Here is a 15,949-nt window from a genome sequence, read left to right on the forward strand (position 1 = left end):
ATCAGAAAGGGAAAAAAAGGTAAAAAAATAAAAATAAAAAAGGGTTCATCCAGTTACATTTCTACAAGCCAACAGAGCCAGAGGACCAAGCCAATAACCTGAGGGCAGAGGACCTGAGTAGACGCTTCTCCAAAGAGGACACCCAGGTGGCCAGCAGACACAGAAGGAGATGCTCAATATCACCCATCATCAGCGAGATGCCAATTAAAACCACAATGAGGTATCACCTCACACCTAGAATGGCTCCGTCAATAAATCAACAAACAAGTGCTGGCGAGGGTGTGGAGAAAGGGGAACCCTGGTGCACTGCTGGTGGGAATGCAGACGGGTGCAGCCACTGTGGGAAAACAGTATGGAGGTTCCTCAAAAAAGTTAAAATAGAACTCCCTTACAACCCAGCAATTCCACTTCTGGATTTTTATCCAAAGAAATACAAAGCACTAATTTGAAAAGATATAGGCACCCCTATGTTCATTGCAGCATTATTTACAATTTTCAAGATATGGGAGCAACCTAAGTGTCCGCTGATAGAAGTTTATAGATGGAGGATCTGGTACATAAATGCAATGGAATATTATTTGGCCATGAAAAGAAAATCAGGAAGAGAAAGACAAATACCCTATGATATTACTTATATGTGGCATCCCCAAACACAAAATAAACTAACAAAACCAACAGAGACAGAGAGAACCAACTGGTGTTTGCCAGATGGCAGGGGGTTGGGGGGCTGGGTGGAAAAGGGGAAGAGATTAAGAAGCACAGATTGGCAGTTACAACATAGTCACAGGGATGTAAAGTGCAGCTTAGGGGATATAGTCAATAATATTGACTCTATAATTACAATAATATTGTAATACATATAATGTCAGTTGAGTACCAGGTTTATCAGTGGGATTACTTTGTTAGGTATATAAATGTCCAATCGCTATTCTGTACACCTGAAACTAGTATAATAGTGAATGTCAACTGTCATTGAAAAATAAGAATTATGAAACAATTTTTAAAACCCAATAACTTGATATAGACTGATTACTTTTAAAGTTAAAGACAGCCTTAAAATGAAGGCAAAGCTACTAGTATAAGGGGCCAGTGATGCCCCGGGACGTGCCTGACGCAGAGGAATATTTTCTCCAGGAATCGCCAAAGCTCCAGGGAGCAGCTCGAGCCAGAACTGCGACCCCCCTGCCTTGTCCTTCACACGGCGTGGACCCCAAACACATTTCCTGTGCAGCTGGAGGCTTCGTTACAGACAGAAGGACCCTGGTTCGGTGAGGCCCGTGGTTACGGCCTAACTTTTTTAAAGCGGAATTTGGAAAACTTCCCAGACGGTACATCTGCCCCGAGCCCTCGCGCCTCGGAGTATGAGGCCGGCTCCGGAGACAGCGCAGACGCCTAACCGTATTAGCGGCGGACGGGCCACTTCATCTTTCGCTGCGGCGACAGTGGGTGATCCCATCAGAAACCTGTCCTCCGGCTGCCGGCAGATCCGAGCTGACACGCTCGCGGAGCTCCACCCAGGCGAGGGAGCGACGCTGCTCCTCGCGGAAACACACCGCGAGCCAAACGGTGGGCCGGGGAGCTCGTTTCTATTTGCATTTGAGAAAAAGTCTTACGTTTTAAGATACCTGCTTTTTCTCTTTTCCTTCCTTTCTTGGACGTTTTCTTACCCTAAGCAGACACTGAGCATTTTAGGGGGCTCGTGGATGCCTTTGTGGCTGTGACGGTGCCGAGGTACCAGGGCCAGTGAAGCTCTCATTAACCCCATCCGTCTCAGCGGGAGGGTAATCATGATTCATTACACTTGTGCATCGGCAGCCAGCTGCACCGAAAAGCAAACTGTTTACTACGCTTACCTTAGGTGCAAACAGAAACAGCGAGATGCGAGCTACATTTTACAATGCAAATTCCATTTCATTGTCCTCAACTTAGGCACCATTTGCGTCTGTGCGTGTTTTACTGAATTTATTGGGGTGAGGCTGGTTAACAAAATTATACAGGTTTCAGGTGCACAATAGTCCACATCATCTGTACACTCTATTGTGTGTGCACCTCCCCAAGTCAAGTCTCTGACCATCACTATTTATCTCTCCTGTACCCTCCCCACCCTCCCACCCCTCCCCCTGGCAATCACCCCATTGTTGTCTGTGTCCATGAGTTTTTCTGTCTATTTATTTCCTCAATCCACTTTTCTCTTTGCTTTCCACTACTTACCCCACTTTATTTTTCCCCCCTCGAATACTAAAAAGACAGACATAAGGAGACACAATCAAGCTAAAGTTACCAAAGAGTCGAATTCGTGTTTCTATAAATAGGCATGGTAAAAATTCATTGTAAAGGGACATCAAAATTATTAAGAAACCCTTCGGGTCTTTGTGCCTCTTGAATAAAGGGACGTCAGACACACTCACCGGTGAAGTCTGTGTTGACAGGGTGAGTGGAGCTGGGAAACTTATAATATCCGTGTCCTGGGAAACGGATTCCTTTCAGCACCCTGGTCCCCGGGGCGGGCAGAGAGGACTCCCTCCTTTCCAGCTGGTAGATGGGGGGAGGGCCATTCGGTTCCTCAGGTGCCAGCCATCGGGCGTGGATGGCTGTGCTGTTGGCTCCTTCGACCACGGGAGGCCTCAGCCGGGCTGGTGCTAAATGCAAGAAGACGCTCATTACACTCGAGAACTTGGTTCCTGTCTCTAGACACAGATACAGACACACCCACTCCTGTGCATCATCCTCAAAATCAAACCTCTAGGCTCTCAAGTACATACAGGATTCTAGGGACCAAAAACACAAGATGCACTTTATCTAAAATGGGAAGAAACGCAGTTTAAATGACTAAGTGAAGATACAGTGGCTGGGAGGGTGCTCAACTCACCCCCCCCCCCCACGAGCAAAACGAAACACACATGTACCGAGGTAGCAATTACTCCTGCGAGACAAGTGAGCCAACGCTGAAGGGGCAGCTGCTGACAACCGCCAAGACAGAGAGGAAAGAGAGGCTGGGACCCGAGGGAGAACCTGGCGCCTGCGGGAACTCTCAGGGCACAGGAACGCATGAGCCCTGTTGTCCAGGTCCCCTCCAGCGTGCTGAGCTACAGGTGCTCTATTGAGGGGCTTTGACTTACCTGCAAGATCCTGCAGCCTGCTCTTCGCAGCTGGCCTGGCCTGGAGCCCCGTGCCTGGAGCCCTGGCCTGGCCTGGAGCCCCGTGCCTGGAGCCCTGTGCCTGGAGCCCTGGCCTGGCCTGGAGCCCTGTGCCTGGAGCCCTGGCCTGGCCTGGAGCCCTGTGCCTGGAGCCCTGGCCTGGCCTGGAGCCCTCTGCCTGGAGCCCTGGCCTGGCCTGGAGCCCTCTGCCTGGAGCCCTGGCCTGGCCTGGAGCCCTGTGCCTGGAGCCCTGTGCCTGGAGCCCTCTGCCTGGAGCCCTGGCCTGGCCTGGAGCCCTGTGCCTGGAGCCCTGGCCTGGAGCCCTGTGCCTGGAGCCCTCTGCCTGGAGCCCTGGCCTGGCCTGGCGCCCTGTGCCTGGAGCCCTGGCCTGGCCTGGCGCCCTGTGCCTGGATCAAAGGCAGCAGCCAGCAGAAGCAACAGGGCGTCCACCCACACCCAGCCGCCCTGCCTCCAGCGGCTCCTCCCTGTAGGCCGGGGCCCCAGGCACCCTGAGCGCCCACCTGGCTCCCAGCTGCTTCCCAAAACTACCCGGCACAAGGAACCTGCACAGAGAGGTCCCTTCTACAGGAAACCACTTTTGGTACAACAACCACAGAGAGACGGCATAGAGAAGGCCGGGAGCCCGCAGGCCGCCCCAGGAGCTGTGGGAGTTCCTGAAGTCGAAGTAGGAGGGGCTCCTTTAGCTCCACCTCCAGAGGGTGGGCGGGGCCTCTACCCAGATGCTTTGGCCGGCCGGCAAGGTCCCCTGAAGCCCACTTTACCAAATGAAGGGAGCGGTCAGGATCGACTGGGCATAACTACGGGCACCTGGCCTCTCCACCCAGCACTGCTCCAGCTGTCCATGGTTCACTCTCACATCCATGTTTCTCTCTCCCTTTCCCTTGCTCTCTCTCTCCAATAAAATCAGCAAAGAAAAAAAAAATCTTAAAAAAATAAATACATGTAATTGCTTTAGGTTTTACAAAACAAAATTCCATATCAATACAAGGCACTGTTATTAGCAGCCGGCAACAACACACCTTTTAAATTGCATATGATAAAATACTGTTCATCCGCATTCAAAATCTATGAGTATTTACTCAGAAAATCTTCTTATAAATGTGAAGGATGAAATGGAACTTCAATATCCATCATTTCAAAGAATAGCAGCATACAGTCTGTTTTCACATCGAATAAAGTGACAATGTCTTTGTATTTTTTGCGATAGCTCTGTAATCCGATTTCCAGTCTGTCTCTTCCCTTTATAAGCAGTCTTTTATAAAATGCTGGATAATCTATAGTCTTCTCTATGCAGCATTTATTGCTTTATAATCTGATTAATAGCATATCATTATGCATAAATTTACACTTGCAGGATTTATGTAGTGTGGAGTTTGAGCATCATCGGAGAAGAGCTGAAGGCTAAATGAGCAGAGGCTCCTGCTGACGACAGGCCTTTAAAACCAAATCTCTTTATTTATCCTCAACGAAGAATCTGTTGTCTAGGAAGACAGCAGGGGCACGTCAACATCTTAAAACATCACCAACTTCGTGCATTACGAAGGCCGGGATCCAGGAATGAATGACTCTCCCGCATTTCAGGAGTGTGTTGCGGAGCAGACTAATGTAAGACGTCCTCAGGCACCGTGTCAATAGAAAACGATTTTGACTTTTTCTCCGACTTGCACTTGACAACTGACCTCCTTCAACTGCTCTTCAGTCAGTGGCCAGAAGAGTAAAAGATTCCCCCCACCCCCACCCCCACACTCTCAGAGATCGCACTCAGTGTCGCCCTGTTGGCGATCTAGTCTCTGACCAGTGGAAAAGGAATGAAACCTGTTTTACCATTTCCTTCTTTGTTTACGAGTCTCCGAGAGAGAATGTATGTGTAGCCCGGCCGGCGTGGCTCAGGGGTTGAGCGTCAACCCATGAACCAGGAGATCTCGGTTGGATTCCCGGTCAGGACACGTGCCTGATCCCCCCAGTAGGGGGCGTGCAGGAGGCAGCCGATCAATGACTCTCATCATTGATGTTTCTCTCTTTCTCTCCCTCTCCCTTCCTCTCTCTGAAATCAATAAATAAAAACATATTTGAAAACAGAGAGAGAATATGTGTCATGAAACTGACCTGGTAAAGGGGAAAAACGTAGGTTCTCCGCTGGCTAAGCCCCCTCCTTCTGGAACACTGGAGAACCCATGACTCGGTCTGTCCTTTAATCTCTCATCTGTTGAGGAGCAAGATGGACTTGACAATGTCGAGCATCTCGTCCAGTTCCAAAGGTCTGTGATGGGACATTTTCAAGCGCTGCTTCTCAGCGAGTAAACCGGGAGGGGTGCTGGACAAATGCGTCCCCTCAGCTCTGAGCTGCCATGTGTCTTGACCCTGGCCTGGCATATAAACATTACCATGTTCCCGTGTTCTGTGACACGACCAGAAGCCAGAGAGTGTGCTTTTAGGACTTTAAGGGACATCCCCTCCTCGGTGAGTAAACACCGCCTTGATCAGCCGTCATCCTGGTGACCGACCATAATCTGCAGGTCACTAGGATCCTACCTGTGAAGAGGGAAGCAGAGCCCCGATTTCTGAGCTGCAGGTGGAGCAGCCAGGATGACCCCGAGCACCGTTCCCTAGTGTCCACCGCTAATAAAAGGCGGTGGCCTGGACTGTAATTATGGCGTTCTTGCTACCCCAAACTCGAAGCTTTTATGGGGCTCCTGCAATTATCTCCTTAAATGCATCGTAACGCTTGCCTCTCTGACAGCAAAGTATTGATTTTTTAATCATTTTCCAGTCTCCTCCAGCACAAATAAATGTACTACAGTTACAGTTAATGCACTGTGTACATGCATTAAACGCGGGCGAGCTGCAATTTATTATTTGGTGATACGGAGAACTGAAGTCTGGCTGCTCAGAAAGGAGCGTCACAGGCTCAACACTGGGATGGAAACTACCACTGTCCTTGGTGCTCCCGGTCCTCTAATTTCTAGGGACCTTTATTTTTTATAGGATACTTAGGCTTAAAAAAAGATAAGGTGCTGAATATAAATCTTTTATATATGTCGGCGTCGGATGAAATCAAAACTAGTCTCACAGAGAAGATACGGGTTGTATTTTCCCCAAGGTGTCACTTGAGGAACCTATGGCAACTTTGTTCAGATGGATTTTTGTCTATTTAATTTCTTTCCCTGCACGGACTTAGGGTGCATCTATCCAAATATTTTGCATACTATACGGGCTGATGCAATTTTCACGAATGATTGTGTTGTTTTAATGCCTTACTATATACTTAGTGCATCACAAAGCTATAACAGCATCTTAGTCTTAAAAAGTGTGAACTCCGAATGCCATTTCTGTGCCCCAGAAAGGCCAAGTACAGGCCCCCAGCTGAAGCCATGTATCTAAATACAGACCCTGAGACAGAGGTCACCACGTATTTCACCAACAAGCCTTTTCCTTCGGCGCATCCGCACATCTGAAATTAAAGCCGGCGAGTCAAAGCAGTTAATTTTGTTTTGTGGGAAATAATATCATTTTAGTTTTAGCATCTAAGACAGATGCCAGCGTTTCCCTGTGAACAGATGGTAATTCCATCTAATAGTGCATCTCTGTATTAGTGAGGTCTGTTGTGTATACAAACAGTAATAAACAGTAGGTAAGGATCAAAATAAATTTTAATTGTTGACATTAAATCCTGGCAGCCACAGTTCTGGGGCTGCAATATCCCTTTCTCAGGCCTGTCAGATTTACGGATGCTGCAGGAGCGACGCCGGAAGCTGCCAGGCCCCGGTTTCCATAAAGAAATGTTCCCGTGCTACCAGTCACTGGTTCACACCGGGATACATGTTTTCCTACACTGCAATAATTCTAGAATGACACGGAATCGGGGCGACCCTCTCTGTCGGTCTGCCAGGATTTCTCTTAGAACGATCCCGAAGGACTGAATGTTTAATTAAGATGTTGCTATAAAATGTTATGTCCCATTGTTGCATTGGGGTGGGGGGGTCACGGTATTATCACGGTCACTTGTGTAGCTTGCTAAGTAAGGGTCTCCCGTTCAACTGATGCTATTCTACGTGCCAATCGGGGCATCCCTGAACTTCTCGAAAGTGACATCATTCCTATCATTTGCTTGGCTTTGCCCAAGCCTGAAGGGTCTCCCTGACACCCCCGCTCGCACCGGTGGCCCTCCTCTCGGCTTCGCGGTAAATCAAGTGCGCCAACAAGCACCCGTTCGGTTCTCCGAGGGCCTCCAGCGACCTGGCATATTACAAGTGGGCCGTCGCTATTTGTTTTAGGAAGCTGCCATGTTAAAAAAACAAAATATCATTAAAAAAAAAAAGAAAGAATTTGGCATTCGGGTGACTCTTCAATAACAAACATGCTCTGCCATCATATTTCTTTAAAACATGGATGCTTTTTTTTTTTTTAAATCATGAAAAATATATTGCTTCCACCATATGGGACAACCAACGACTCACCAACCGATTTAAGAGGCAGCATATTGAGCTGACCATATGTTACAGTGCTGCTGAATGGCTGAGTGATTCATGCCTGTCACATGCTAGTATATCAATTAAAGCTCCTTGAAGTCTGCATGATTTGTGTCTCTGTTATTAAACCCTGCTAATTCATCCCACTTACACATCTGTTATAAATCTCGAGGAGCGCCGCATGATTCATGGCGCTCCGTGCGCATGCTACAGCAAATTCTGCTCCTTGTAATTAACAGTAAATTGTTTTACTGCCATGCAATGAATTTTTCAGTTATATTGCAAATGAACTCCTAAATGTGCGGTTCTTTCCGAAGGACCGGCTTATATCATTAGGCAATTAAAAAGTATTGCCCTCCACCAAAGGCTTTTAATCAAGAGAAATACAACTGAAGCGTTGCTGGAGAGCCGCGGAAATTCGACGTGGTGGGGAGAAGGCCCGAAGTGGTTCTGTCGTTGGCCCAGCAAAACAAACAGGCCGACAGGAACAGGCCTCCGTGTCCTCGGGGTGTCGCCGAGGCTCCGGGGCTGCCTGAAAGGCCCGGGCGAGACGGGTCTGCGCGGACGCCGCTTGTCTCGGAGGCCCCCGAGGTCACCTGTCGCGGCCAGGTTCCTCAGATTGCTTTCCATGTCTCCCGCTGCAGCGCGGTGCCTTGACTCGCGGAATAAATAATTGGATAATTAGCCCGGTGGAATCATCAGAGGATTCCTGGGCTGCTCGAGTGTTCTTTGCAAAGGTGAAGCCAATTCATTTCAGCTCGCCTCTGCAGCTCTTCCGAGAGAGCCTTTGATTCCCCCCCCCGTACCCCCCCTTCCTTCCCCCCCCCCGTTTCCCGGATTCACGGGTCCATCCGTCAAGCCGGTAGTTTAACAACAAATGGAATTAAATTCAAAGAAGAGAAAACGAATTGAAGGACAGCTGCAGACGTGTTCGGTAACGTGCTCTTTAATACGACACTCGGCGTGGGCATGACAATGCCCCCCCCTCCTTTTTCGCGTGGGGCGGAAAGTGACGGGCTTAATGAGGGATTATTCCAGACAGGAAGGAACCCAGCGCATTCATAACTAAGAACAAAGATTGTGTTAGGAACAAACAAGAGGCGCCCTCCCAGAAGTAACTGGGTGATTGGTTTATGCGTTATTAATAAAAAGATGGAAAAATGTTTATATTGGTGCTCGCTAATGACTATATGTACAAGACTGCTGTAATTAAAATTATAAATTAACATATTCAGAGTGCTTGTTTAATCACTGTGGGTCCTAGTCACAGGGAAAAGACTTATGTACCTGCATGCAAAACAATGTATGTTTGCAACCCAGCAGCCAACGGCCCATACGTTTTACTCTGGATTCAGAGAAAAGAGCCCAATGCACCGCTAATTACTTGCTTCATGGGAGATGGGCGCGTCTGAGCTCGGGGTGCAGAGGTCGACTTATGACTGGCAAAGGGAAGGGAACGTTGTCCCTCTAGGAATGGATCTCCAGAAGAAATTTCTCTTTAAAAAAAATAGGTTTAAAGTGTGCTTAATTTGCAAAGGAAGTGCACAGATTTCCTAGATTAAAAGGGTAATTTTCAAGTATAACCAGGACTCTAAGAGGGTCCAGCCCATGAGCTCATTACCCTGGGACCCCCAGAAGCGACTGCAGAGCCACCAACACCATCCCTTGAAGATTTTGTGAGAGAGAGAGAAGCAGCTGCTCCTGGGAGAGCCCACATCCCAGCCTTGGCCACTCTGGCTTATTCATCTCTCCCCTAAATATATGAATACGCTCTTTGTCTAAGAAGTCGGTTAACTTGCGCATCTCAAGGCTTTCAGAGAATATACGTTTCAAGTTCAACTTTTCAAAGATAGGGAGGTAGTGGGAGGAATCGGAGGGTTTAGGCTCGTTTCCATTCAGTTACCTTCCAGTGGACCGACGTGGCCTCAAGCCCATCACCTGAAACTAGAGTGGAAGCCGCACAGAGCCCCTGGGTGCTGGGTGCAGGGTCCTCCATGCCACAGGACTCACTGCAGCCGGTGAGGGTGATGGTACCATGGCGTTGAGTCGGAAGGATTGTTTCATGGACATGTTCCTTGTTTTACTCTTTCCAGCTCCAGGATGTGCCTGGTCTCTGGGGACAGGCGTGTCTCCCTCCAGTTCCTTTAGTTTGTGTCTACACATTGCCATTCTAGATCTTACCTAGAAGGGAGGGCCTGCAGGAACAGGGCTAGAGACCATGGCATGGGAGCTGCAGGTGGGGGACACCTGAAAATGTAGCCCGGAGGAGAGGAGACCCAGGGAGGTCATTCAAATCAACATGAGAAACCAGCTTTTGAAAGAGGCGGGATTTGCCTGCGAGGTAGGAGCTGCCCTGTCACTAAGGTAGCAAACTGTTGGACAGACACTTGGGAGAGATGTTACCAGGAATATGTGATTATAGGCTGGATAGTCACACTGATGACTTTTAAATGTTTTGCACCCCCGAGAAGCCAGGGTTTCGGTTCTTCTGTCGCACGGTGGGGGTCCCTCCATCCTCGACTCTACCTCGGGCAAATCTTCAAGCAAGACAAGCTTCTCTTGTTTCTGTTTCGCTCTCCCCAGCCCACAAGCCTGATGCCTCTTGCAATTTTCATTCTCTAGTCCCAATCATTTATACAAATCGTGTCATTTTTCCTAAAGGAGACAGAATCTTCCTCAGTTATCCACCACCACTAATCCCCCTAACGAGGCATACAAAATAAATAAACATACAGTCTTATCAGAGAATGGCGTTTTGAACAAGCTAGGTACTGCATGGATGCATACATTTGGAACACATACAGATTAAATGTGGGTCAGTTATAGATTAAATATATGAAAATACATGCACAGAGATAATAAAACATAATTTCTTGGAATTTGGGAGTCATTCTCATTGATGGAAAATCTGAAGAAACAAAAGTTACTTGGATGAGATCATTTGAGCCCAGTGAGTTTTGCCAGAATGCAAATAAAACAAAACGACAGGCTCTAGAATTGGACCTGAAGACAGGAAGGTCTAGGGGATATTTTATAGCTGAATATGTCTGTACCCTTCTGGACATTTCCTTAAAGAGCAGTAGGAAGCCAAACCTTGTTGGACTGCTGATATTAAAACCTATTTGAAAACACACGAAATGCTCAGTCATTGGGTTATCTACGTAATAATACACGTAATCACATCTGTACTGAATCTAGTCTGTTCTTAAAGAAGCAAAAATGTATACAAAGCATTTCCTACCATGCTCATACTTGACACGTCTTTAAATTTTATAAACGTAGGAGATTCTTATTAATAACAAGTTAATAAGCACACTGCTGCCCATAAAGGCAAAATATAACACAATGGCAACCCGGGAATTCCGGATGGTTGCCTTTGGCAGGAGTGAGTGGACCCAGCGCCACAAAGAAGGTCAACGTGGAGGGACCAGGTATTCTGAGCCCCCCAAAGAGGCCTCCTGAATACTTCTAACAACTGTCAGGACACCACTAGGACCTAGGATGGTGGCTGAACCCCGGAGTTTCTCTGCGTCTAATTATATTGCTTATTATGATAACAGTTGCAACTCAGGACTCCTAGGCACCTCTTAAACTTAAGTTTTTGTTGTTGTTGTTGTTTAAAAATGTCAAGGTAAATAGCAATCAGGATCAGTGAGGGAGCAGGAGAAAGCAAAGAAGATAAATATGAAGTCCCAACCAGAGAAGGTGTTGAGTTTTGTGGGTGTTCATGTATAAACAGACAATATATTTTTCATGTCCATTAATAAAGGCTTACCTGCTGCTAATGTCTGTCCTGCTCCCGAAACACTGGTTACACAGCCAACTGAGTTGCAGAGAGAAACGGTGAAGCTGTAGATCGTGTAAGGTTTTAGTCCTGTCACAATATAGGACCGTTGATGGGATTCAGCCCTGGCCAACACCTTTGAGTCAAAACAAACAAATGTCAGACACTAGATAATCAGTTCGAAAACTATAACCTCGGCCGTCAAAGTCCCACAGAAGGAATTCCCACCAATCACTCTTAGGGAAAGAAAAAAAAAGTTGAAGAGTCTCAACAAGCTAGGGTTTAATTGATAATTGTGCAGTCACACTGTTTTATGAGGTGATAATCCGGTTCCTGAGTGGATGAATGAAGAAACCGAGTTACGGCCTCATAAAGCAGCGTGGTGGTATGGTTATTGTCACCGATGGTAGAGATAAAGGATGGTGACACTGTCATTGTTGCCATGAAGAGCTCCAATTAAAGCCGTAGGGCTTGGCCATAGCTAGCCCAGCGCAGCAAGGCCCACATGCTGCTTGGTGGAGATAGTACAGAAATGTCACTGTTAAATCAATCCCATCATTTTCTTTAAAAAAAAAAAAAAAATTAAGGGAAAAAGGTAGACACATTACTGAGCATCCACATGAGGTCAATTCTCAGTTATCTTTCTTATGCAAATAAACACATGCACATTAGGTCGAGCGGTTATATTTTTTTAAAATGTCTTTACCACACAATTTCAGATTAAAACAGCAGATCTGAGGACAGGAGACTGGAAGGAGCTCCCTAGTCCATAAACAAGTAATTAAATAAGCAACACAGAGAGTTGGTCCTGTCTTTATAACTATAGTGGCTCAAAGCATCATGTAAATTTATTAGTCTGTAGATGAAAAGAACCACTGGAAATTATACGCAGAAAAAAAGTTATTGAAATGGAGAGTAAGCCAATAAGCATAAATACAAGACTATTTCTTCTATGTAGATATCAAAAAAGTTCTTTCATCGATATAAATAAATTCCTTACATATGAAAACTGGAAAGGGTAGTAACGTGTGGAGTAATTTTCTAGGTATTTTCCCTTTAGGGGTGCAATAAAATTTATGAAACAAAATTATACCAACTTCGTTTTAATATATGTTTATATTAGAAAAAATAAGTTACATCAATAGAAAAGCTTTGTACCTATTACATCACATTACATTATGGAATAAATGCCCCATTTAGGCAACGCACACTGGAGAATTCCGTCCCTGAATTCTGCAAACTCAGATGTCAAAGCGAAGACATAGCTGTGCAAGGACATTAGTTGAGAATATTCATACCTGCGGAAACACCACCGGCATCGACTGCTGAGGGGACTGCTCAGAAATCACACTGATGTCATAGCCCACAACCTTTCCTCTCGCAGCACTGTCCGCCGGCTTCTCCCAGGACACATTGAGAGAATACGGGGAGAGGGGGACGACCGTCGGGGGGGTCATGAGGACAGGCTCTGTCCAGGGCAAAACAACAGCAGAGCAATGAAAGCTGTACCGACAGGTTTTTCAAACCGGATCCACACTTTTATTCAAGTTTCTGAAATACCCCCGTTGTGTGTTTTTTTACATAATATTCCGATTTTTAAAAATCAAAGAATATGCTGTTGCGTGTAAGAACTGGTCATTTTTTTCATGTGATCTGCAAGGATGGCCTACAATTTCATATCACCAGCAAAGACATTTTCCATTTACAACATAAAAACCATCCAGGAATTTGATTGTGTTCATAAAGAGACCTGGGTGGGAAACCATAGGTTCTTCTAAAGCATTAGAAAAAGAGAACAGAATAGGTTTCAGTCCAGAAAGTTCAGAAGGGTGTGCAGCGACATGCAGGATTTCTTACGTGGAGGAGCATTTCACTGAGCCAAACCAATGCGCCTGGGGGAATATTATGAAAGAGGTAAGTCTAAAAATCTTCTAAATAACCCCCAAGGAATTTTTTAAGTTTCCAATAAATCTCGGTTGAAATGTGCAAGGTCTATAAATACACATACATTCTCCCCTTGCCATCCTTGGGATCTTAATGTGGATTTTAAATGTGCTAACCGAAGGCGTATCGGCCAAGAACCTCGCCGCACTTTCATTAGCCAGTGACCCATAAGATGATGAGGGTCCGGAGTCGCGGTGTCACCCATCACTTTTCGTTTCTGACCTTGACTTTCCCCTTCCACAGCGCCATGGCTCATCACTTGCGCGATCATGGCTCTATTATGTGTCCAAGACGCCTGGCAGCCATTCAGGAGGCTCAGGCACAACATGCATTTTATTCATGAAATGATTCCCTCGGACATCAACCCGCGGCTACCCTTCCCCTCCCCGGTCCTAACGGGCCCAGGGTACATAGGGACTTGGGTTTCTTTGGCTTTCCACGACGTCAAAGCGTAACAAAAGTGTACTTTTAATTTTGTCAAAGACTCATAAAATCTGAAGTTGTTTTTCTTTTTCATGTAAAGAGTAAGGTGGAGAATTAAAAATATCTCATTTGCCTTAGTAAAGATACATTTAAAAAGTTAAAAATGTTCACGCTCATGGCTCAGCAGCTGAGCATCGACCTAGGATCCGGGAGATCGCAGTTCGATTCCCGGTCAGGGCACAGGCCTGGGTCGTGGGCTTGATCCCCAGTTGGGGGCGAGCAGGAGGCAGCCGATCAATGACTCTCATCATTGATGTTTCTCTCTCTCTCTCCCTCTCTTTGAAATCAATGAAGACATATTAAAAAAAAGAAAGAAAATTATTAAAAAAAAAGCTCAGCCTCCTTCCTTTCCACATTGCCAACTGCTCATATAAGCACACTTGTGAATTCCTAGATGTGGACATCTAGGAATCTGTCATTAGGTACAATCTAGCAGCTGAGCTACTTGTGTTGGAGAGAGAAGTAAGAACATAATCAGATTTGTGACGTTTGTCACAAGTCTCTCCTTCGTGGAACATGCACTGTGCTGAATTTGGGGAAGATGAAAAGAGACGGCCGACCCACTTCAGGACCGGAAGCCAACTGCTATTTTGCAAACATTCCTAAAAGACTGGAACTAGACTGAAGTCGTTTTCCCCCCTTGAAGTAAAACTAAAGCATTTTTTTTTCCCCTAAAACTTAACTGCAAGTTCTTTATGACCTTGAGTTATCGATGTAACCAACCGAAGTATTACATTTTCCCCCGGCTTATGGAAGTTTATAATTCCTACTTTAGTTGCTGCTGACGTTAATTCGAGGCAGCATTGTCCCTCAGGAGTTTTCAGAGTAGAATTCAAAGCCTGAGCCTCACCTGACTCCCCCGTTCGCCCCGAGGCCCAGGCGGAGGACACGCTGCCGGCCCCGTTCTCCGCCGAGACTCGGAACCGGTACTCGGTGTGAGGCTCCAGGCCCGCGATGACAGTGGCCGTCGGAGGGGCACCTGCTGGCCTTTCGCCGGCCGGCTCTGCGGAGGGGTGGGGACTGAGGCAGCCGCTGGCCTCAAAAACCCGGCTTCCTGCTGACCTGGGCTCCCCGTCAGAGCCCAGTCTCTCCATGTACAGTTCATACCTTGTAATTATTCCTGGAAAAGTAATAGAGGGGACCAAGGTGACTCGGGGTGGGGTCACGTCAGTTCAAGACTGTTGGGTTTTCACTGTTCCCCTGACAAAATGACCTCCCCCTTTCCTTAGTAACACAGAGTATAGGGACTTATAAAAATCAACAGACGGATGAATAGATGAAGGTAGGAAATACTACTAAAAAGCACTTTCACGGGAAAAGCAAGCCAAATGGGAATGTATACAGACACAAAAAAACTATAATTTATGGCAGGTAAATTCATTATTTTTTTCAGGATGAATGGTCATTATTTCTACTAAGAATAGCTATTTCTTTATGGGAATTTAATTGCCATAATTCCAATTTGTATATTTTCAAACTTGGGGATTTTAATTTGGTTATCTGTTTCACATAAGCCCTGTTTGTATAAATATTAGAACGTTAGAGTTAATTTCTACCCAGTTTATCAAGTAATTTAAAAAGTCTCAGAAAGAAGGTTTTGCAATAATGCGTACATAATATTAAATTACTAAAAAACTATGAATTTGTGTCTGGCCTATATAACAGGGTTCAATTGTATGAATACAAAAATTAACTTAATGGAGTCAGCTGGCCTATATACATATTTTTTGTATTATTTTATATCTTTTTAGGCCTAAAAGAGAAAATTTACTGCTCATAGGTGCCCTAAACTTTGTGACACAGTCAAATATAATGCATTTCGTGAGTGAGTTTCAAATTAGAAACATAATTTGTGTTGTGGCAGATGTCATTAAGAGCAAAGATAATATTAGCCTTTTAAGGGGCAATTTAAATGAATGGAATTTGTTATTAGATTAAAGAAACACACTCGTTCTACTCACCAGGACAAACACTATTTTACATCTTTAGAGGTTGTTTCTCAATTATTATATCCTGCAGTTATAAAAATGCATATCATTGCCAGCCTCTCATTGCACGATTCCAAATTCCTTAGACTCTCATTCATGTTTGGCCCAAGAGGGTGGGATCTA

The 15,949-nt window shown here is 45.9% G+C and overlaps 1 protein-coding gene across 1 annotated transcript in view; it reads right to left on the bottom strand.

Annotated features, from left to right (window-relative positions):
* Positions 1-15,949, bottom strand: part of USH2A (usherin) — a gene marked incomplete at its 5' end in the record, with an annotated part of 301,919 nt that overhangs the window by 212,610 nt on the left and 73,360 nt on the right. The window contains 4 exons of the mRNA XM_081124187.1: positions 2,409-2,639; positions 11,403-11,547; positions 12,710-12,879; positions 14,689-14,958. Coding sequence (XP_080980313.1) covers positions 2,409-2,639; positions 11,403-11,547; positions 12,710-12,879; positions 14,689-14,958 — 816 coding nt within the window. The remainder of the gene's footprint in view (positions 1-2,408; positions 2,640-11,402; positions 11,548-12,709; positions 12,880-14,688; positions 14,959-15,949) is intronic.

This window comes from Miniopterus schreibersii (assembly GCF_964146895.1).
Source record: "Miniopterus schreibersii genome assembly, chromosome: 21".
NCBI classification, from domain to species: Eukaryota; Metazoa; Chordata; class Mammalia; order Chiroptera; family Miniopteridae; genus Miniopterus; species Miniopterus schreibersii.